The sequence below is a fragment of the Echinops telfairi genome, unplaced genomic scaffold, assembly GCF_000313985.2.
Source record: "Echinops telfairi isolate 266 unplaced genomic scaffold, ASM31398v2 ScPeMD7_4;HRSCAF=17, whole genome shotgun sequence".
Taxonomy (NCBI): Eukaryota; Metazoa; Chordata; class Mammalia; order Afrosoricida; family Tenrecidae; genus Echinops; species Echinops telfairi.
The window spans coordinates 16,102,473-16,124,212 of NW_022103900.1; the positions used below are offsets into that span (position 1 = coordinate 16,102,473).

Here is a 21,740-nt window from a genome sequence, read left to right on the forward strand (position 1 = left end):
CATATGTACAAATGTGCTTGACATGATGGATGTATGGATTGTGATAAGAGCTGCATGCACCCCCAATAAAATGATAAAAAATAAAATTAAAAATAGTTTCCAAGAATGGAATCACAGATTTGGCAAATGTATTAAGTGTAATAGAGAGTATTTTGAAAATAATATGGTTGTTTTATTTTTTTAAATATATAGCTTTGGGGAGGGATTATGGCTTTGGGGGCTACCACCTCGTATTTTTCTGAGCAAAATTTAAGACTTTAAATCTTGATAGGTTTTTATTTAGTATCTTCTCTTGCTATTAAGTATATTCCGGTAGTGTAAATATACTTTTCAAAACTGGGTTATTCTTATTTCCAAATAACTTTGTTTTATAGCTATCTGACTTGTAGAGCCTATATATTTGTTAATGATTTTGTTTTTGTATAAAAAATAAATCTGTTTTACATTCTTATTAATACACAATAGACTGTTTTAAATATGACTGAGCTATCACCTGGCTATAATTTTTTTAAATTCCTGTAATGAGCAGTAGCTTGAAATGATAAGAGAGAGACAGTGGAACTGAGGGTATGATCCAAACACCATCGTCGGCTGTATGAGACTAAACCAATAATTTACTCGTTGCCATCCATTTGATTCTGACTCAGAGCCTTCCCATAGGGCAGAGTAGAGCTGTCCCACTGGGGTCGCTAGACTGTTAATCATTACGGGAGCAGGTTGCCACATGTTTCTCCTTCAGAGAAGCGAGTGACCTCACAGCCTGGACCTGCGGGGTAGAGCTGAGCACTTATCCACTGTGCCGCCATTGCTCCCGAACCAACAGTGAAAATGTTAAAGTGCCATTGAGTCAATATGGCTCAGTGGGGTTTTGTGAGTATGCATCTGTATAGGAGCAGATAGCCTCACCTTTTTCTCATAGACTAGGTGGGTTTGAACAGCCGTCCTCTTAGTTACCAGTCCGATGCTTACCTGTCATTTCCCATAATATATATGTGTCAATAAACTAGCTTTGAACAACTCCAAAGACTTTTAGTAACACTTTGAGTGACTTTGACAATTGAAGCAGAGAAAAAGTGAGATGCTGTTATTTATAATTTCTTTAAAAATGACTCTTTTGTTTTAAATCATTTTATTGGGGGACTCTTACAGCTCTTAGTACGTTCCATATGTCAATTGTATCAAGCATATTTATACATTACCAAAACATTTTCTTTTTACTTGAGCCCTTGGTATCAACTCCTCTTTTTTCTCCTCCATCCCTAACCCTCCCTCCCTTGAATCTTTGATTTATTATATATTGTTATTATTATTATCTCATATCTTACACTGCCCATTGCCTCCCTTCACCCACATTTCTGTTATCATCCCCTTCAGGGGAGAGGCTATATATCCATTCTTGTGATGGGTTCCCCCATTCTTCCCCTTCCCCCTTCCCAACCATTTCCTTACCCTCAAGGTATTGCTACTCCCACTACTGTTCCTGAGGGGTTTATCTGTCCTGAATTCCATGTGTCAGGAGCTCTTATCTGTACCCAAGTGTATCCTCTTGTCTAGCCATATTTGTAAGGTAGAACTGGGTCATGGTAGTGAGGTGAGGAAGCGTTCAGGAACTAGAGGAATGATGTTTGTTTCATGGGTGCTATACTGCACTTTGGTTGAATTGTTTCTTCCTTTTAACCGTTCTGTGGTGGGCTATCCAGTTGTCTACAGATGGGCTTTGGGTCTCCGCTCCAACCCCCCTCATTCGCATTGATATAATTGTTTGTTTTGGATCGTTTGGTAACTGATACCTGATCTTGTGGGCACTTCATGATCACACAGGCTAGTGTGCTTCTTCCGTGTGGGCTTATTTGCTTCTCAGTTAGATGGCTGCTTATTTAACTTCAAACCTTTAAGGCCCCAGACGCTATCCTGGATTCTATGTTTCCAGCTCTTATCTGTACCTGTGTACATGCTCAGGTCTAGCTGGATTTGTAAGGTAGAATTGGGGTCATGATAGTTGGGGGGAGGAATCATTAAATAACTAGAGGAAAGTTGTATGTTTCATCAGTGCTATACTGTACCCTAACTGGTTCATTTCTTCCTTGTGACTCTTTTGCAAAGGGATGTCCAATTGTCTACAGATGGGCTTTGGGTCTCCACTCTGCACTCCCCCTCATTCTGGGTCTTTGATGCCTGATATCTGATCCCATAGAAACCTCAGGATCACACATGTTGGTGTGCTTCTACCATGTGGACTTTGTTGCTTCTCAGCTAGATGGCTGCTTGTTAATGATCAAGCCTTTAAGACCCCAGTTGATAGAACATGTTTTGAAAATGATGGTGGCAACAAATATACAAATGTGCTTGACGCAATGGATGTATGCATGGATTGTGATAAGAGCTGTATAAGCCTGTGGGGTTAAAGGGAAGAGGGAACCCCACAAAACATCACAGGTTCGGTAGGCGCAATTGTACAGCGATAATAAGTAGAAATTATAGTAAAGTCATAGAGAGCATGAGGTTTAAAGGATGGAGTCAAGTAATGGAATCAGATGCAATTCATGGTAGCATCTCTCACCTCTGCCCTGCTTGATGGTCCTCGTGGAGGGGGCTTAGCCGTCAGAGTAGGCGCAGCTGCCTCGTGCTCCTTAGCCACCTTCTCCAGCCACCCTCTCGAGAACCAAGGAGCCTCTTTATTTATTGCTAACCATGCATCATATCACTTTAGGGGGATCTGATTACAGAGTCATACATCACAGAAAAGGGGCAATACTATTCATCCTAGAACAAGTTTGATCACTCTGGTGTCTCATATAATAAAACAGACAATTACTATTCTGGGAGGCATGCAAGTCCCCTGATAGCGGACAATAACCTAAGTATAGGGAGGGGTAGCAACATAGGCAATACAATCAATAGGAGGGTGATGACCTAGGGGTGTGCCCATATTTGTTGTGGGATAAACAGTGGTGCCTGCTTGATCTAGACAGCTGATAATGGCTACCTAACCTTGGTCATCCTTGGGCCTGTTTGACCTCTCTGGTATCTCCTACAAGTAAACAGACCACCACTATCCTTATCAGAAGGGAGTGGGTCTTATTTAGGGTGAGTCAGACTATCCAGTCTAGATGGCTGATGTTAGGGAGAATAACCTCTGACCTACTTTCGCTGAACGCCTAGTGAACAGTCATTCTTAAGCTAAATCTGGCATATATTTTGGGGGGACAACTTAAGAGAAATCCTTCTGTTCAACACATAAGGCCCTAATAAAATGATTAAAAAAACAACAACCCCAGATGCTACATCTTTTGATAGCCAGGCACCAACAGCTTTCTTCACCACATTTGCTATGCACTCCCTTTGTCTTTAGCGATTGTGCCAGGAAGGTGAGCATCATGGAATGCCAGGTTATTAAAACAAAATGTTCTTGTGTTGAGGGAGTACTTGAGTAAAGGCCCAATGTCTGTCTTCTACCTTACATATATGTACAAAAATCTATGTCCCTATCATTATATATAAATATATTTACATATGCACATGCCTGTATTTAGACCTCTATAAATGACCTTGGCCTCCAAGTTCTTTCCTCTATTTCCTTTTACTTTCCTCTTGTCCCACTATCACATTCGGCCTTCATTCCGATTTCAGTAATTCCTCTCGGTTACATTGCCCTTGATCAAGCCCTACCAGACAATTCTATACCCTTTTCGCCATTGATTTTAGATCACTGATATTCCCTAGTTACTGGGTTGGTTGACAACCCCCTTCTCTTCACTGGCCTCCCCATCTCCCATGTCCTCTTGGAACCATGGTCCTGTTGTTTTCTCCTCGAGATTGTTTATCCCACCTATCTTATCTAGATAGAGATGCAGAGACAATAAAAACCACAAAAACAAGACAGAGCAAAACAAAACCACAAAAGAAAACCAAAAAACCATACAACAACAAAACCAATGCCCCCCCCTCATAAAAAAAAAGCCTATAAATAGTTCCAGGTCTGTTTGTTGACCTTTAGGAGTGTTTCCCAGTCAAGTCTGATGGGGTGCCACACCCAGGCCCCAAAGTCTATTTTCAGTATTCCCTGGGGACTGCATTGCTTTGCTCCCCTTGATGCTCTGTTGCACGACCTTAGCATTCCACCCTGGTGTGTTCGGGTCAGATCGGTTCCTGCACTGTGCCTCCAGTGTTGTCCCTCATATTGAGGCACGTCTTGTCTCGAGGTGAGGCTGGCCCTATGGTCCTCTCTATCCATTGGCTGCTCTGAGCAGGAATATCGTCCTTGGAACTTGATGTGTCAGGATGTCTTCCACTCTCTCTACTTCTCTCTTCATTTGCTCCCGTGTGCTCTGATCAGACATGCCCCTTTCCCTGAGCTGTAGCTTTGAATTCTTTGGGTGGGGTGGGGAGTGTCTTAATGAGTTGGGATTGGAGCTGGCCCCTGAGACTTTCTATTTGTTCCCTGCTTCGTGTCAGTATATTGCAGTCATAATCTTGGTGCGCCAGGTTGAAGTCTGGTCCCTCTCTCCCTCTTCTGTAGCGATAAAAACTACACCCTCCCTTTGGGTGGGTTAGTGACCTGTTCCCCTGCTACACATGTCTTTCCCCCCCCCCTTTCTTTTCCCCACCTTTTTAGTTGGCTGCCATATGTATCCCTCATACTTGCAAATTTAAATGAGGATGCAGGACACCTTTTTGTTCTGATTGAAGGCTTTAGTAATCAGCCCTATGGATGTACCGCTTATGCTCTTAATGAGTAATAAATTAATCAATTGACAAATATTTTTGTCTACTATAGATCAGATAATTCTAGGTACTTTTGATATGTTACTGAGTCCTTTACAGGACAGAGTCATCTTATAATATTGAAATATCAACTTTTTCTATACTATGGTGCTAATATAATATTTAATAACTTAAATAATATATTATTTACTTATTCTATTATGTGGAAGTTGGTCATTGAATAAGGAAAACTAAAGAAAAATCAATGCATTTGAATTATGGTGCTGGTGAAGAATATTAAAAATACCCTGGGCTGCAAGACAAATGAATCTGTCTTAGAAGAAGTAGAGCCAGAATGCTTCTTGGAAGCAAAGATGGAAAGACTTTGTCTCACATACTTTGGACATGTTACCAGGAAAGACCAATCCCCTTCGCAAAGTGGAGAGCCAACGAAGAAGAGAATGTATACACCTGCTTTAGAAATGTCATCAGGAGGGAATTGTCCTTGGAAAAGGATATCATGGTTGATAGAGAGTTCTGTTCATGGAGTAGCTATGACTCAGAACCAACTAGACAGCAACACCTAACAGCAATTTAAGTTATGTTCTAGCTAGATCTTCTATATTTAAATATGTTCAAAGTGGGTTCCCTGAGGTTAGGAAACTTAAAGTAATTTCTTAGAATCAAAAAATATATATCAAGCTGGTAGAAACTACAGCAGAGAGGAAATAAGATCACATGAAGTTCAAAAAGTTTAATATTATCACAGCTGAAAAGTTAGCAGCAGTTTTGAGCCCTCCCAGAATTGCCGCAGAAGACAGGTCTAGTGATCTGCTTAAGAAAGATTACAGTCTTGAAAATCCATGGAGCATAGTTATATTCTGAAGCACATGGTTTAACCATGTCGTCAATAGAATCCTATTGACGACAGCTAACAACAACAACATATTAGCAGCCACTTCTCGTTCCAATTCTGAATGATGTTTACATGGAATTAGTATCTGATTTTTAAAAGATGGTAGAAAAACAATACAAAAATTACAAATAGTGTTACAGAGCCTCTTACTAAGAAAGATATTTTTTAAACATCATTGAGTTCTAGATTCACATTAAGACAAAAATATAACAAGAACTGTAAAATTTACCATTATTTCCTCTTCGTAGTCTAACGTTTTTCACTAACAGAGTCTGTGCGGAGGGAGCATGCCAGCAAAGACCGTCCGTTGTGACTTGGGTGCTTGCTGTTTCCTTTCTTTCACTTTGTAGTGTTGAAGGTTTCTTTATCCAATAATTTGTCTGCACTGGGTGCTTTTAATTTATGAATTTTCTTATTCCCCTTTTTGCTGTTATTTTAATGCTTCCTTGAGACATTTTAATTTTCTTCTTTCGTATTTTGATGAGAGGGTTCATTAATTTTCTTGAAGGGGTTGCCCTGTAAGTTATAATCTTCTCAAGTTTAAAGCCATTCTATCTTGAACTTTACTTCTTCTCTATTCTCTCTTTTTGCTTGCAGTTATCATTTACAAATCGACATTTCTGTTTCTTAGTTTTCAGTCTCAGAGGTTTATTTTTTTTTATGCTTCTTTACTTCAACATTTCCTGGTGATAATGTTGTATGTCTTAATCTCTGATTATTGTCTGCCATTTGTTGCTTCTCTGTCTGAAGTGTACCTACTATCATTTCTTGTAAGATTGGCCTTGCTTTTAAAAATTTCCTTATTTTTTGTTTATTTAGGAATGTTCTAATTTCTTCAAATATCGTTGTATTTAAAGGACAGTTTAGCTAGATATATAATTCTTGGTTGACTATTTTTTCTTTCAGGATTTGATATATGTCATTTCATTTCCCTCTTTTCTACTTGGTTTCTGATCAGAAATCAGAGATTAGCCTTACTGCTTCTCCTTCATTCGTAACTGTTTGTTTTTCCCGAACTACTTTCGGGATTCTTTGTCTTTTTACCTCTAACAGATCAATATTAAGAACTTTATCTACAAAATCACTAATTCTGTCTTCCATTGATTCAATTCTACCTCCACGTCCTTCCAATGTATTATTTATCACTGAAGTTTTAGCATTTATTTTCTGGATTTCTATTTGTGTTATATGATTTCTAATTTTCCATATGTCAAAAGTTTTTAATTCTTTAGTATTTTATGTGTGTTATCCTTGATTTTTTTTGCCTTGATTTCCTGGACCTTGTTTGAATTCCTCATTGGATAGTTCTCACAGTATTTCTTCTAACTTTGTTTTTCTTTGTATTTCTTTACTTTGTTTACTTGTTTTTTCTGGTCCTTTACTTTGTTTACTTGTTTGAGCTCTCTTTTCTCACCCTGCCCAACCCTTCCCATGTGATTTGAAGTTATCTTGTCTCTGAGACATCGTAATGCTGTTGTATTAATTTGTTGATTATATGTTGGTTTTCTTCAACTGTTTTTGTGTGTGTGTGGTTTGTTTGTTTTTTTGCTGCTGGTGGTGGTGGTGGTTATATCCAGGCAACAACAAGGTTATGCTAGTGACTAGTTTCACAGCACTGGGGCAAAATCCACCTATTTCCAGGTAGATTTGGTAGCAGACTAGAGTGTGGGCATGATTCTCAGATCACTGATTGTGCAAAGCATTATCAGTGCAGGCTGAGCAGGTGTTGGCAGCCATCTGTTATCAATCCAATGGTGCTGGGGTGGGTGGTTGCACTCACCAAGAGGATGAGGGCACAGGTGTGGTGGGGTATGACTCTGTAGGCCCATTGGCTCCCAAAGGTATAGATTAGATAAACAAGGAAATGGGGAATGACAGATGAAAAGAAAAAACAGGTGGTTGTAGAGAGGGGTGACTTAAGAAGAAAGAGAAAGGTGATAGAAAGTCAAAGAGATTCATAACCAAGTATTGTCATCAGCCAATCTTTATTTTTGTTCATTAAAGCTTAAATCCAAAAAATGGTAAGTTTGACACTTTATGCTCATTTTTCTGTTAAAAATTTTTACTTAGTTCCTTGTAGATGTCACTTTTCAGAATTATTTTAATAATTTTGTTATCTAATTGTGTATTGTTAGCTTTTATTTGTTGCATTTAGTCATTGCTCATATTTTCTGTTAATGAGACACCAAGGTTTAGTTTAGGTCATTTATTTATTTTATTTCAAAAATTAAACTTACATTTTAATGATGCATTTAACATCTTTTTAGCTGTTATAGAAGTATTTTTCTCAGCTTTTAAGCTCCTTTAATGTCAATATATTCTGAATCATTATAATCATCTAATTTTGGTGTCTTTTAGTTTACCTTGTACACTTTTTCATATTAAACCACTGCTTCATATATACCAGTTAAAATATAATTTAAGAATTCTTATGCAAGGGGCTTAAGTGGAGAGCAAATGTTTTGAAAATGATGAAGGCAATGAATGTACAAATGTACTTTACACAATTGTTGTATGTATGGATTGTGATCAGAATTGTATGAGCCCCTAATCTCATACCACTATGTGTGTAAATAAACACTTGATTAAGCACGTTTGAGTCAAGCTGTTGAATTGATTGTTGATAACCTCGATTTTATATGTAATCGAAAGTCAAAATAAGCATTGATTCTTAAGGTAGCACACTCATGTTTAAAAAGAAACTAGCTGAGTTTTTGAGAATTTGACGAAACATAAGTAGCGCAGCCTTTCTGGTGGCTTTATCACTTGCCTTCAAGACAGTGCCATTTGAGTAACTCTCTTTGCCTATGAACAACAAACTAGGACTGGCTGATGAAGAAAAAAGACACTCCAGTGTATATGCCTTGCGTGGCCTTTCCCTGCACAGTGTCTTTGTAGGCCTTCCATGAACAGATCATTTGAAGATCCCTGTGAGATTGAGTTTTTGCTTTGTTGTTTATTACATCATAGGCTGATATAGGATATCCTCGATACACTTTATTTAAATCATGCTTATTTAAAGTTATTTAGATATTACTATTTTAATAATATAGGATATTTCCAGAAAGAATATATGTTGTGTATATTCATCTCTGTGGATGCACTCTGGTTTTTTGAGGATCACCTCTTGGTTTTCTGGGAACAAAAGAGCAAAGAGCAAAAATTTGGTTTCATAGCAAACTGGAAAAAAACAAAACAAAGCCCTGTTGTCATTGAGGTAATTCCATTTCATAGTAACCCTCTAGGACAGAGTAGTACCAAATGGAATTTCCGGCTGTGAGTCAGAAACAACTTGATGGCAGTGAGCTTGGTATTGGAATCGTTGCGAAAGCAGACTGCCTTGAACTCACTGGAGGCTTCTTACTGCGAGCTCAGTTCATAGTCAGTTGTTTAAGCTGCTGTATCCGAGGCCTCACTCGCATTGCTGTTGAGTTGATGCTGACCCTTAGCAGCCCTACAGGACAGATGAGTTTCTGAAACTAGATTATGGGAGTCGGAAGCCTCACCAGGACTACTTGTTTGATGACTGTGTTAACAACAACAAAAATGTGCTATATTTAATGTGCATCTTAAATGTTGCTTCAAATATATATTGTTTTAACTAGTTAGCTTGCAATGTTCATTGGGTGATGGAAGTCTTATTCTGATTTTTACACAGAGCACAATGCTTTTCATATACTTTTAAAGAGCTTTATTGCATTTTCATGAGCTCTTGGCTAAGTAATTGTAATCTGGCTAATAGACTGCTTCTGGAATGTGGGGTTTGATACTTTTTTTAATGGTTATCAAGACAAGGGATCTTAATTATTTCCTGAAAATAAAAGGGATATTTACAAGTATTTCAAAAGGTTTTCACCCAAACCCCTACAAAGTACAAAACATAAGTTGTGTTTTTCTTATTGTAACACTCCACCTGGGGCTGTTAACACTTAATAGTACATCCTCTTTAGGGTAAAGTGGAGATTGAAAAGTCGCATTCATTACAATTGGATATGGTCTTATTATAGTATTAAAAAAGGTTTTTACCTTGATAGTATTCCTATAACTACATTTAGAAATATCTTTATTGTTAAATCTTTCCAGCCCTTTCCATTGGTTTAGGAGTCACAAAATGTCACTTTGTGACTTTATAGTCCATTATACCAAATCTGAGAACTCTTTGCACGAAGTGATAAGTTGAGTAATGACTTGGTAAAGGATTTGGGACCTACTTTTCATTGGTTTTCACTCTGAATTAATGGAAATATTTTCTCTTTTTATTCATAAAAAAATCTAGTACTATATTAATTTATGTGGTATAAGCAGAAAATTGGCCTCCCTTCTTCAAGTCACATATTTGAATTAAAATCAAGCAAGTCCCAAATCTTAGTTCAAAGTAAATATGGTTATACCATTCATTTAATTAATATTTTTAGAGTAATTTCATGTTTCTAGAAACATGTTATTCTATAGATTTTGAGGAACCAGAAATGCAAGCTTATGTAGAATAAAATTTGCTATATAAGAAATTATTATAAATTTTAAGTATGTACCTATGAACGCTGAAGTCAGATAAATATCACTTGTTTTTGTAGTACAATTTTAAGTGTGTTTTTTTCCCTCCCAGGACATTTATTCAGAGCAGCTGGGGATCAACCGTTTAACCCGTCCACAGTGTCCAGTGCCTTCCCAATGGTCAGCCACCCAGTCTTTGGTCTACATTCAGCCAGCTCAGGGCATTCAGAATTTGGTGGTTTGGGGACACTTGGTACACCCACAGCCTTAGCCGCACATCCCCAACTAGCATCTTTTCCAGGTAAACATCTGTTACAAACAGTGTTTAAAGGAAAGGAGGAAAGCTTGAAAATGCTCAGGCAGAAATTTGTTTTTCAAATGGAAAAAATAGGATAATCTAATACCTGGTATATTAAAATATTTGTGCAAGAATTGCCTCAGTCCTATTTACTGTATGCAAAGCAAAACAAAACTAAGCACACTATATGTGCTAAGTAGCAATGCTATTCATCAGTTTCTCAGGTGCTGATGTAGAGAAATAGTTTTCTGTGACATAAGAGAATAACCAGAACAAGTTTTTCTCGTGCTTTTTTAATAAAGTTAATATAAAAGCAGAAAATTGTACATATTATATATATGCAGCTAAATGTATCTCTCAGGCTTTTTCTGAATTTTAAAGTATTTAATAATAAGAAATGAAGGTCTTTCATTCTTCTAATGAATATTTTTACACTTTTACTTCAGATCTTCATTTCTCTGCATGTCACAGGGAAAAGGAGGTTGCCTATAAATTTTTATACTTTTCAAAACTTTAGACAGTAGAACATAATTCTAGAGATAAATAGATCTGGTTTTAAATCTGGTTTTACTACTTTCTTATCTCCCTGGCTTTGAACAACATATGTAGCCCGTCAGCCTCAGTTTTCTCATCTGAAAAATGAGTATGATAGCAATAATAGTACTTGTCTGATTGGGTTCTTGTGTGAAGATGAAAGAACACGTCAGTGCTGTCACACGTAATTAGTCTATAGTTTATAACTCTTTTTCCCCACTCTCATTGTCTGTGAATTAATTGCTTCTTTAAAAGAAAATGATGGTTTTGTTTAGCTATAGAAAAAACAGATGTTAAATGTAGATTTTACATCTACAGAGTAGACTTAAGTACTATACTTGAGTCATTAATAAAAAAAAAAAAAGAAGAAAGAAAGAAATCTCACTGCAATCAAGTTGATTCCAATTCTTAGGAATGGAATGAGGGTTTCTGAGGCTGTAAATCTATTAGGGAGCAGATAACTTCTTCTTTCTTCCTCAGAAGGGTTGGTGGGTTTAAACTACCCCCTCGTATTAGGCAGTCCGAAATGTATGTACCATCAGCACCACCAGCCATCCTGAGTTATGTCACTGCTTTAATTCAGTTGTCTGGGAGAGAAGAAGTATTAGGAGTGACTAAATGGTAATAAATAGTTAAAATGAAGTTTCAAACAAAGATCTAACAGTTGCTTTTAAAGTATTAATAAAAAAAATGTGATCGTGGTTGATTAGGAAGATGAGTGAGTATTCAATAGGTACTTGTTCAAATATAGGATTACTGAATAAAAATAATAATGTATTATTCTAATGCTTCTGGTATCTAAGATATTTTTATTGTTTTATGCTTATCATGGCTTTGTTTTTGAGCATTTCTAAATCACAATTTGGTTATATTGTATTATTGAAATCATATACTTCTATCTGTACTGCTAACATGAGAAATTGCTTATCTGGACTTCACAAATGTTGCTGCTTCCACTGTATGGGGAGAAAAAATGTAATAACGTCCCTAGCCTACATAAACTCTTTACTCTCTCACTTGTTTTACAAGTTCTTTGAGTACCTACTATATCCTCTGCCCTAGACCAGGATCTGAGGGGTACACCACAAAATAAATGCCCTTGTGCTGCCTGTAGTTCTCAGGAGACAATAGGACTTACAAGACAACAGCATCTGTAGGAATAGCAGTATGCCAGTAACAGTTACAGTATAGTCCTTTTGTGCCCAGTGTATGTATTGGGATTACACATTTAATTAAAACGCAAAGTTGGGACAATAACTCTTAAATACTTGGCTCTATTCAGAAAGGTAACCGAAATGCCAGACAAATAAAATCATCTGATAAATAACTAAGGACACATAAAGAAGGCTTTACTAGAAATTTAAAATGAAGAGAAATTTATCTTAAACAGTAGTTCATGGTTATTTCATTAAAATACTTACAATTTCAGGTTATTATGTTTTTATATTGTCTTAACATAATTTTTGTGAATTATCTGACACTCTCAAGTATGAAAAAGTTAAATTTACTGCCGTATCTTCTAGATTCACTATAACCTTAATATTCTTAGTTTTTCAGTTGAATAAGAAAAACATTGGTACTGTCTGTTAGTATCCTTAAATACACTTAGAAATTAATCGTGTATATGTCAATAAAACTATTTTTTAAAGAAATTCATCGTATGTTAATTGATAAAATTTTTATTTTATACAACTCACTTTATCAATAAACTAGTGAGTTACTCCATTTCACTTTTTTGTTTGCCTAAATTTCAAAGATAAATTAACTCATCACTCAAAAAATATATAATTTCCTCTGCAATCATATCAGATATTTGTAAAGTTTGTAATCAGTAACCTCTATCATATTTATCTTTTTATTTGATTACTCTTGCTTACTTGTTTTATATTTTTCTCTATGTTGAGAGCTAATTTATAACACACATTTTCTATAATTTTTACCATGTGTTTATTACTGACATTCTCAAATACATATTCATGTTTTTCCAGTTTTCTTATGTCTAAAATATTTGAATTGCATTACACTTTGATTACCATACCAATTTCTTGGTCAACATGTACTAAGTCTATAAACTTAATTGTACTGCTTTAATTATAGACTGTGATAAATAATATACATATCCTTGGGAATCCTCCTTCACTTATTATCGTTAAGTGGAGCCTCATTTCAACTGCTGAAACAAGCAACACACACCTTGTTTGTCCCTATTTAAATATGCTTCTTCCTTCTAAACCAGTGTTTCCTAATGTGGGCGCTGCAGTGAGCTAGAAGGGGTTCCTTGGAGGGGGCCTGGAATGATCCAGGGAGACTGCAAAAGCAGGTGCTTGTACTCTAGCCTGGCTTATGGACTACAGTACAGAAGTTTTCCATTGCCAGCGGCGTGTTGATTCCCAGCCCCCCACTCCATTCCACCCTCCCCCCCCCACCCCCTGCCGACAGTGGAGTCAAATGCTTTGGAGGCCTATGCTCTAAACAGTGAATGAAGTGATTGGCGTTTCTGTAGTCTTGGTTCACTTCTCATCATTCAGGCACTAGTGAATATGCATTAATGTCATTTAATGAGCAAAACCTGTCTGCAGTGGAGGAGGAGAATATCACTTACAGGGTCCTGTTAATACTTTTTTTTAAAAAGACCTTTTAGAATGGCAGCTACCCTTAATGTTATTTTAAAAATAGATTTTGCCATTAGATGAGATGCACATCGCTTTATAGGAAACCTTTTTATTTGTGAAAGATATTCCTGAAAAACATTCAAGCTAACATAATACAATATGCTGACAATCTTGAGTTTCTCTTGTATTGTATTATAGCACCCCCCCAATTTTCTTATTAAAATCAATGAAAATACCTTTTATACTTGTGTTTAAGCCGAGTTTTTCAGCACATTTTTAATGCAGTTTTTGTGGTACAGTTAGGTGCCTTGGCGGATATTCAGGTCAGCTTATACTCAAATATATATGGTACGCCATAAATTTCAGAAAGTTGGACTGAAAGAAAATAACTGATTTTGTAATCTATTGGCTTAGCCCACTAGATAAGCGTGCTTTCACGTTTTTACTTATTTTGTTGCTTTCACAGTTGTAGATGGGACACTACAAGACTCTCTTTTGGCTTGTTTTCTGATCTCTTCCTAATCTTCACCCTTCATTTAAAATTGTAAAAGAGTAAGCCATGAAGTATTACTATTGTTTCAGTTCATACATGCACTAGTTTATTCCAAATAAAATGTTTAAATGTGTCTGTGATCAATGAATGGCTGCACACAAGTTTTCTCATTAATGTAGTGCATCTCATTGGAATACTTTAAATATATAGATATATTTTGTGCTATCTAAAACAACCATTTTGAGATCAGGGCTGATATCAAATTTTAACAGAACTCAAGTGGACATCTTCCCAAACCAGTGAAGCTCTGCCCCTCATGAGCCAACCATTTGTAGGCAGATCAAAGGTTTTAAGTAAGGGTGGTCAGAAAGTCTTCAAAGGTAAATTCAAGGTGGGAAACTTAGCACAGAAGGTTATGGTAACTGTCCTGTTTTGTTTTGTGTTTTTTGGTATCCGAAAGAGGTCATCGTGATAGATTGTTCTTGAATTACATGAGACAATCGTGGGGGCTTGGAAAACTGTTAAGGAAGAGGCGAGGAAAGTTGCAGGGAGAATTTGTTTTGCATCACCACAATTAACCTGCTCATTCTTAAAAGGTAGCAAGGACTGCCCTATGAAAATGTCATTGGGAGACCTTATCTCATCCACCCTACAGGCCAGAGCTTGCTCCTTTAGACTTCTTTGTATTCCTCGAACTCAAAGGACATTGACAAGAAGCTTTATGTAAGCCCCCGTAAGATGCCAAAAAAGATCTCTGATGATGTAGTGGGTTACACGTTCAACGGCTTAACTGCAAGGTCAGCAGTTCGAAACCACCAGCCACCCCAAGGAGACAGATGAGGTTTTCTACCCCTGTAAAGATCTGCAGTCTCAGAAACCCACGGGGACAGCTTCATTCTCTCCCATTGGGTCCTTTTGAGTCAGACTCGATGGTAGTGAGTGGAGTCCAAAATTGATGTTTGAATGTGGCCTAAATTGAATAGCACAGAATTCTTCAAAATAGAAGCACTGTCTTCTTAAATGTATAGGCCCATTGGGATCATATGTCATAAAACAATAGCTTCACAGTTTGATACTTTTGTTTAATAAAGGCTTCTATGATTTTATAGCAGTACTTTTTTTACTTACCATAATATTCTATAAAATTTGACTTCTTTCCTTTTTCAATCATTTAAATAAGAGCTATTCTTTGAATACCCAAATTGCTCTTGATGATAGGCTACCATTTAGTCCTTTTACCTCAATAAAACAGTATTGCTTTCTGTAGCTTGTAAGAGAAAATATAAACAAAATTCAAACTATATTCATTAACTTAAATAGAATCTTGATAAATCTTTTGTATTTTATAGTGGATTTGTTTTTTCACTTTTTGAGCATGTTTCACTTTTTATGCTAAAAAAAGACTTAATGGTTTTGCTATCTGTATATTTCTGATTACCTATAGAATATTTTCTGCTAGAATTGACTTTGAATCAATATTCCTTATGACAGTAGTCTTTGAACTCTATGTAGACCTCTTGAATGATCAGAGCCAGGTTATATTGTATGTAGTTTGAGGAAACGGTCAACATAAGTTAAAGCTATAAGCTTAAATTGTAAGGTTTGAAAAGTAGATTAGTAAAGTCTTAAGTATCTTGCTTCTTAATTTTCAAACCTTGAACTACCTTTGTTCTTTAGAAGCTTGAACTGTAGAAATCTGCTACGTGAAGACCCTTGGGCACTATCATAATAAGAATGATAAGTGTAAAAAATGATAAGTTTATGAATTCTAGTCAGCAGTTTTTATATAAGAATGATGGTCAGAAATAAATATAATTCAGCAATCTTGTTTCAGTATGAAACTCGCACATTCTTTTTCAAGAGTAAATCCTAGAAAGCTATTGTTATATTCATTCGAAAGTCAGTGCAAGCATTTTTATTTAGTTTGCTTGTCTGACTTTGAGGTGCTGAATGGTGGCGAGCAGCAGATGTTCACACTCGTCCTGGAGCAGCCTTCTTCCCACAGTTGCTGGGAATTCCACCGCTGTTTGCGCCTCCAGCCCAGAATCATGATCCTTCTTCATTCCATTCCAGGATATCAGGAAAAAGCAGTCGAAATGGTCCTGAAAAAGGTATCCATATGAACATAGGCGAAGTGCTGTTGATTTCTGATTCCAGTACCAGTTTCTAGTCGAGTTGAGGCGTAATGTAGTCTATATAGAATGATGCTCAATTGTAAGGACGGTGCGAGACCGGGCAGTGCGTCCTGCTTTTGTACCTAGGGTTCCTCTCTGACCCAGAGCCGACGCAACAGCGTCTAGGGACGGCACCGGATTTGCTACTCTTTTACATGGTCTTACACAACCCTTATGACAACCCTGTGTGATTCAGGGTGTGTCTTCTCACTTTACGACTGACGTTACATCTGTTAATCAAGGGACCACTGGATACACACTGGGTTCTGCCATTAAGACTTGAACACCAGCTTCTGGCTCCTAAGTGTAGTGCTTTTCCTTCTGTCTCCCGCCCCTTCACATGCACAGCCCACATGATGGTGTTTCTGTTTTGATTTTAAGATCAGCACTAACGTTATTAACACTCATAACCTCAAACTTTGTTTTTAGTGCTCATTAGTATTTGGGGAGTGATAGCTGCAATTAGAATATCCTTTGCCAATTATATTTGCATTTTAGATGGTTTATTAGTAGCTTGGTTTTCACCTCACTTGTAAGTGTTTTGGAGAGATTCTTCTCAGAATATTTTCATTTAATGATCTTTCTGTAAACATGTGTATCCTTTTTGTAGGTGTAAATGGGTCAATAAATGGAAACAGCACATCATCTGTATCTGGTATTAGCACGTCTGTACTGTCCACTACAGCTTCAAGTTCCACGGGACAAACTAAAACTATAAGCTCAGGTGGAGGAAATCGAAAATGTAATCAGGAACAAATCAAAACCCAGCCTTCGGATGCTAGAGCTGACAAAATCAAAGATAAGGTAAGTTGTTCTTTTCTTGCCTTTGATTTTGAAAAACAATGCTGAACAGACCTTGTTTATGTATTCAAACTACCAGAATCGATGAATTGATTATTAGTTTCTTATGAATGTGCAACATCTGGTTTGGGACATATTTTTTGGTATTGTGCTCATGTTTTATACTTTCAGAAATTAAAACTGAGCACCAGTACAAATAATAATAGTAGCTAACATTCATTGAAAACTTAGTCCCTACCAGCTTCGCTCTAACTCCTTTGCATGTAATATCTATTCAGTCCTCCTTATATCCTTTATGAGACAGGTTTTATTATTATCAATTATGCTCAAGTGAACTAAAGGCCTTTGGAGCTAAGGGGGGGAATCCTATAGGTTTTTACCCACTAATTTTCAGTTTTAATTTTTTAGTAGTTTTTTTAGCTGCTCTTTGTATACATTGTATGTATATAATACAGATGGTTTGTATATATACTTTGAAAAATGGTTCCTCAGCTAATTTTGATATCCCTCTTGGGAGAAAGTGGTGCTTTCATTTCAGATTTAACCAAAAACTCACTGTTGAATTATTGCATTTTGCTGTGTATATTTTCAACAATTGCAAAACTTAAATTATTGCTTCAAAAATATAGGCCCTTGACTCACTGTAGAGTATGCTCTGCAAACCACCTACATCTCAGCCACATAAAGTGGTTGTTAGTGTGCATCCTTGTGCTTGCTTTGGGAGTAGAACTCGGGAAGAAACTCGTCCCAGTAAGTTCTGCACATGAATCTTACACACAGAAGCTTTCCAATCAGACACCTCGGGAGCCACTCCTACAAGTGGAGGCCCCTTTGCTCATGCCATCTTTAAATTAAAAATCTACACACAGCTTACTTGATCATTGAAATTGTGCCTTTTTCTCTGCTAAGTCATCCCTTTCCTTTCTTAAGCCCTACTACAACCAAAAGTTATAACTTCAGTTTAGAGTCCTTATGATTAAATAGTCTCACTACAGAGAATTAGAAACCCATGCTACATTGTGGATGCAAAGAAAGAGGGGCTTACTTCTTTGTCAAATGAAAGGTAGAGATTACTTAATATTATTGTTGTTTCCCTTGCATCACTGCCTTCTGGTTATTTTTATTCTGTGATCCTTACACTCCTCCAGCTCAGTCCTTCATCCCACCCTGTTTATCTTTGAGGGAAAGAAATAGCTCAAGGAATGATGGGAACTATGAGTCTGCTGACTAGATTACAGAAGCTGAGTTTGGGAGCAGCTCACAGAGAGTTAACTACAAGCAGTGAAGATCACTTTTCTCACGCGTGTGCATTTATTTTGACAAATGAAATTTCAGAAGGTATAAAGGAAGGCATGCACATTTGCAATCCTTTAAATATGACTTCATTCAGTTACCTCTTATAGAGGTGTGTTTATTGTCTTTCATGTCTCAACCCAGTAGTAATGAAGGCTGAATTTCATTAAGGCCATAATACAGAAATGACTTGTGTCTGCTTTTTCTATACCTTTTCTTTATTTCATCTATTGGCCATGTTATTGAAATGCTTCTAAGTAACTTTGGTTTATACTTCATCTTGTTGCTCTATGATTTCTTTTTTTAATTTCTATTTTAATAAATCATTTTATTGGGGGCTCGTATAGCTCTTATAATAATCCATACACCAATTGTATCAAACTCATTTGTACATATGTTCCAATCACCATTTCCAAAACCTTTTCTTTCTACTTGAGCCCTTGATATCAGCTCCTCTTTTCCCCCCTCCCTCCCTTTTACCCTTGTGAATCCTTGATAATTTACCAATTATTTTTATTTTCATATCTTACACCATCCACAGTCTCCCTTCACCCACATTCCTGTTGTTCATCCATTGCTCTATGATTTCAACATTTCTCCCACTTACTGGCAGTTTTAACTTTTTGATTAGAAAAGGAGGCTTCAAAAAGTTTATGAAAAATTTATAATTTGTCTTGGGATTCTCTCCCCTCCACCCTCCTTTAATGTAACCTAATACTCCTGGTTGGGCAGTGGGTTAACCATTGAGCTGCCAACTAAAAAGTCAGTGGTTTGAACCCATCAGCCTTTCTGTGTAGAAAAAGAGGAAGCAATGTGCTTCCATAAAGATTTGCAGCCCCAGAAACCCCGAGGAATAGTTCTGTCCGCCCCTTAGGGTCACTATGATGCTGTCACAATCAACTTGACAGCAGTGGGTAGCTAGGTAAGGTCTGCTGGCTAATACTACTAACCACAAGGGTGGCAGTTCAAACCCACCAGCTGCTGTACTAGAGAAGGATGAGGCTGTCTGCTTCCACAAACATTCACAGTCTCAGAAGGCCTGACGAACAAATGACTTGATGGGTTAGTATACAGTCTTTATATGAGGAGGTTTCAAACCATTCATGAAAAAAATTCCATTGTCTATCCATCCCTTATATGTTGTAAAAATTAAGCTTCCTCCTTTGTCACCTTTTTCTATCATTTCTGATATGAAATACCAAAACTTGAATTCCTCGATCCTAATTAAAGCAACATCTCCAAGTCTTACACTGCCTGTTTTAACGTCACTCTAATGCTCACTGCCGTATGGAACTGTTGTCACGTGCGGTTATTCCCCACCTGTGCCATCGCTGGTCTGTACGTTCCTTGAAGGTGAGGGTATTATCTTGGACACTGTTATAGCGATCGTCTAGAATTGTATTTGGTATATTATAGGGAGACATTTGGCAACTTACTCACCACCTGCACAAAGAAGGAAGGGGAAAGCTAAAGATGTAACATTGAAATGATCATTTTGTAAATTGCTCTTTTAAGTGTACCATGTTTTGAAGCATAATGGTCATAGACGTTTACATATGTATGAGAGGACTTTAAAAGTTTGAATTCTATTATTGTTCAATTCCATGTTTCATTGTGAAGCCTCCTCATGTATATGAAATTATGAATGCCTTCAGTATGCTTGCTGAATTTGACAAGACCTTGCATTTTTAATGAAGTGAGTCCTTTGAGATAAAGTAAGCAATCTGTTGAGTAGCCTTCCAGCCCTACAGCAATGGCCCTTTCCTTTTTCTCTTACAGTTACAAATTAAGATTTAAAATATTTCAAATTTAAAGTAGCTTACCTAAACTTGAATTCTTTCTCAAAATAAAAGCTTGGGGGGAAATCTTGTCTTTTTCTAGAAACCAAGGAAGAAAGCCCTGGAAAGTTCTAGTAACAGCGACAGTGATTCAGGCACGTGCTCGGACACCTCCAGTGAAGGCATCAGCAGCAGTGACTCGGATGATTTAGAAGAGGAGGAGGACGACGAGCAGAGCCTGGAAGAAAGCGACGAGGACTCCGATTCAGGGAGTGAAGCACAGCATCAAACTAGCAATCAGGTATCAAGAACAGCGTCGGCTGCCTTGACTAACCGATTGGTCTTTCCCCAAAACCGGATACTTAAAGTTAAGTTCTGATTTTTGCAGAACCTATCTAGATTCATTAGGAACACCGTGTAAAGTGTTATATACTCGCGTATAAGCCGACCCACCTATCAGCCAAAGCACCTAATTTTACCACAAAAACTGCATAAAAAAATATGCTGGGAAACTCAGCTTATACACGAGTATATACAGTACCTTCTTTCCTTCAAGTGTTTCTGCTTGATATTCTTTGTTTTATAGATTTTAAGAAGTTACGTCTCTCTCTTTTTTTTAACAGGTGCTATTACATGGTATTTCAGACCCAAAAGCAGATGGACAGAAAGCAACGGAAAAAGCCCAGGAAAAAAGAATACACCAGCCATTACCTCTTGTGTCTGAATCCCAGACTCCCTCATCATTCCAATCCCAGCAGAAGCAGCCTCAGGTTTTGTCACAGCAGCTTCCATTTATTTTCCAAAGCTCTCAGGCAAAGGAGGAGTCTGTGAACAAACACACCAGTGTGATACAGTCTACGGGATTGGTGTCCAATGTGAAACCTTTGTCTTTGGTAAACCAAGCCAAAAAGGAGACTTGCATGAAACTCATAGTTCCTTCTCCGGATGTACTTAAAGCAGGGAACAAATATACCTCTGAGGAAGCTAGTCCTTTGACCAGTGAATTGCGATCCAAACGGGTGAGTGAAATTTATCTGTAGTAGAAAGTTTACAATTAGGAAAAAGAAAGCTCTTCTAATATTTTTATGCTACACAAGTTTAAGTTAACGTCTACCTAAAATTTATACTTTCTTGTTTTCAGGAATAGAATACGAGCATTAATGAACCAGATGTCTCTGATTTTAGATTTACTTTCTCATCATTTTAATATATTTTCTGACAACTTAATCATGACATTTTTTTTCAGCTCTAGTAATACATAGTTATGTATTTTCTGGTAATGCATAGCTGAAGCATAGCAGATATTATTATTGGCATCATCTTCATAAGTAAAATAAGCAAATTAGAAATTACATTGGTAAGGGTATTTTAGTTTTTCATTAATATATATCTCATTTTAAGAAAGTGATAATAGAGTACCAGAGCAATTTATTTATATTATAAAAGGTCCTTTTTTATAATAGCTGAGTCACATGTGTACATATAATTTTACTTAATCCTTGTCAAAACTTTTTGACGAAGGAGCTAAGGCTCAGAGAGGGTAAGTCATTAGCAACATCACTTAAGAAACAAGAGCAGCGGGATTTAAAACAAACAGGTTGGACTGGAAAACACTCTTAAAGGCCAGCGATCCTTGAACTAAC

The 21,740-nt window shown here is 37.0% G+C and overlaps 1 protein-coding gene across 11 annotated transcripts in view; it reads left to right on the forward strand.

Moving 5' to 3' along the window:
- BAZ2B (bromodomain adjacent to zinc finger domain 2B) overlaps nt 1–21,740 on the forward strand; it is a 225,671-nt gene that overhangs the window by 116,893 nt on the left and 87,038 nt on the right. For 9 of the 11 annotated variants that reach the window (XM_045299362.1, XM_045299358.1, XM_045299383.1 and 6 more), the window contains exons 3-7: nt 10,227–10,415; nt 15,995–16,162; nt 16,836–17,029; nt 20,201–20,398; nt 20,721–21,116. In XM_045299362.1, the coding sequence (XP_045155297.1) occupies nt 10,227–10,415; nt 15,995–16,162; nt 16,836–17,029; nt 20,201–20,398; nt 20,721–21,116 (1,145 nt within the window). The remainder of the gene's footprint in view (nt 1–10,226; nt 10,416–15,994; nt 16,163–16,835; nt 17,030–20,200; nt 20,399–20,720; nt 21,117–21,740) is intronic. The other 2 variants (XM_045299394.1, XM_045299404.1) reach the window with 1 other exon arrangement.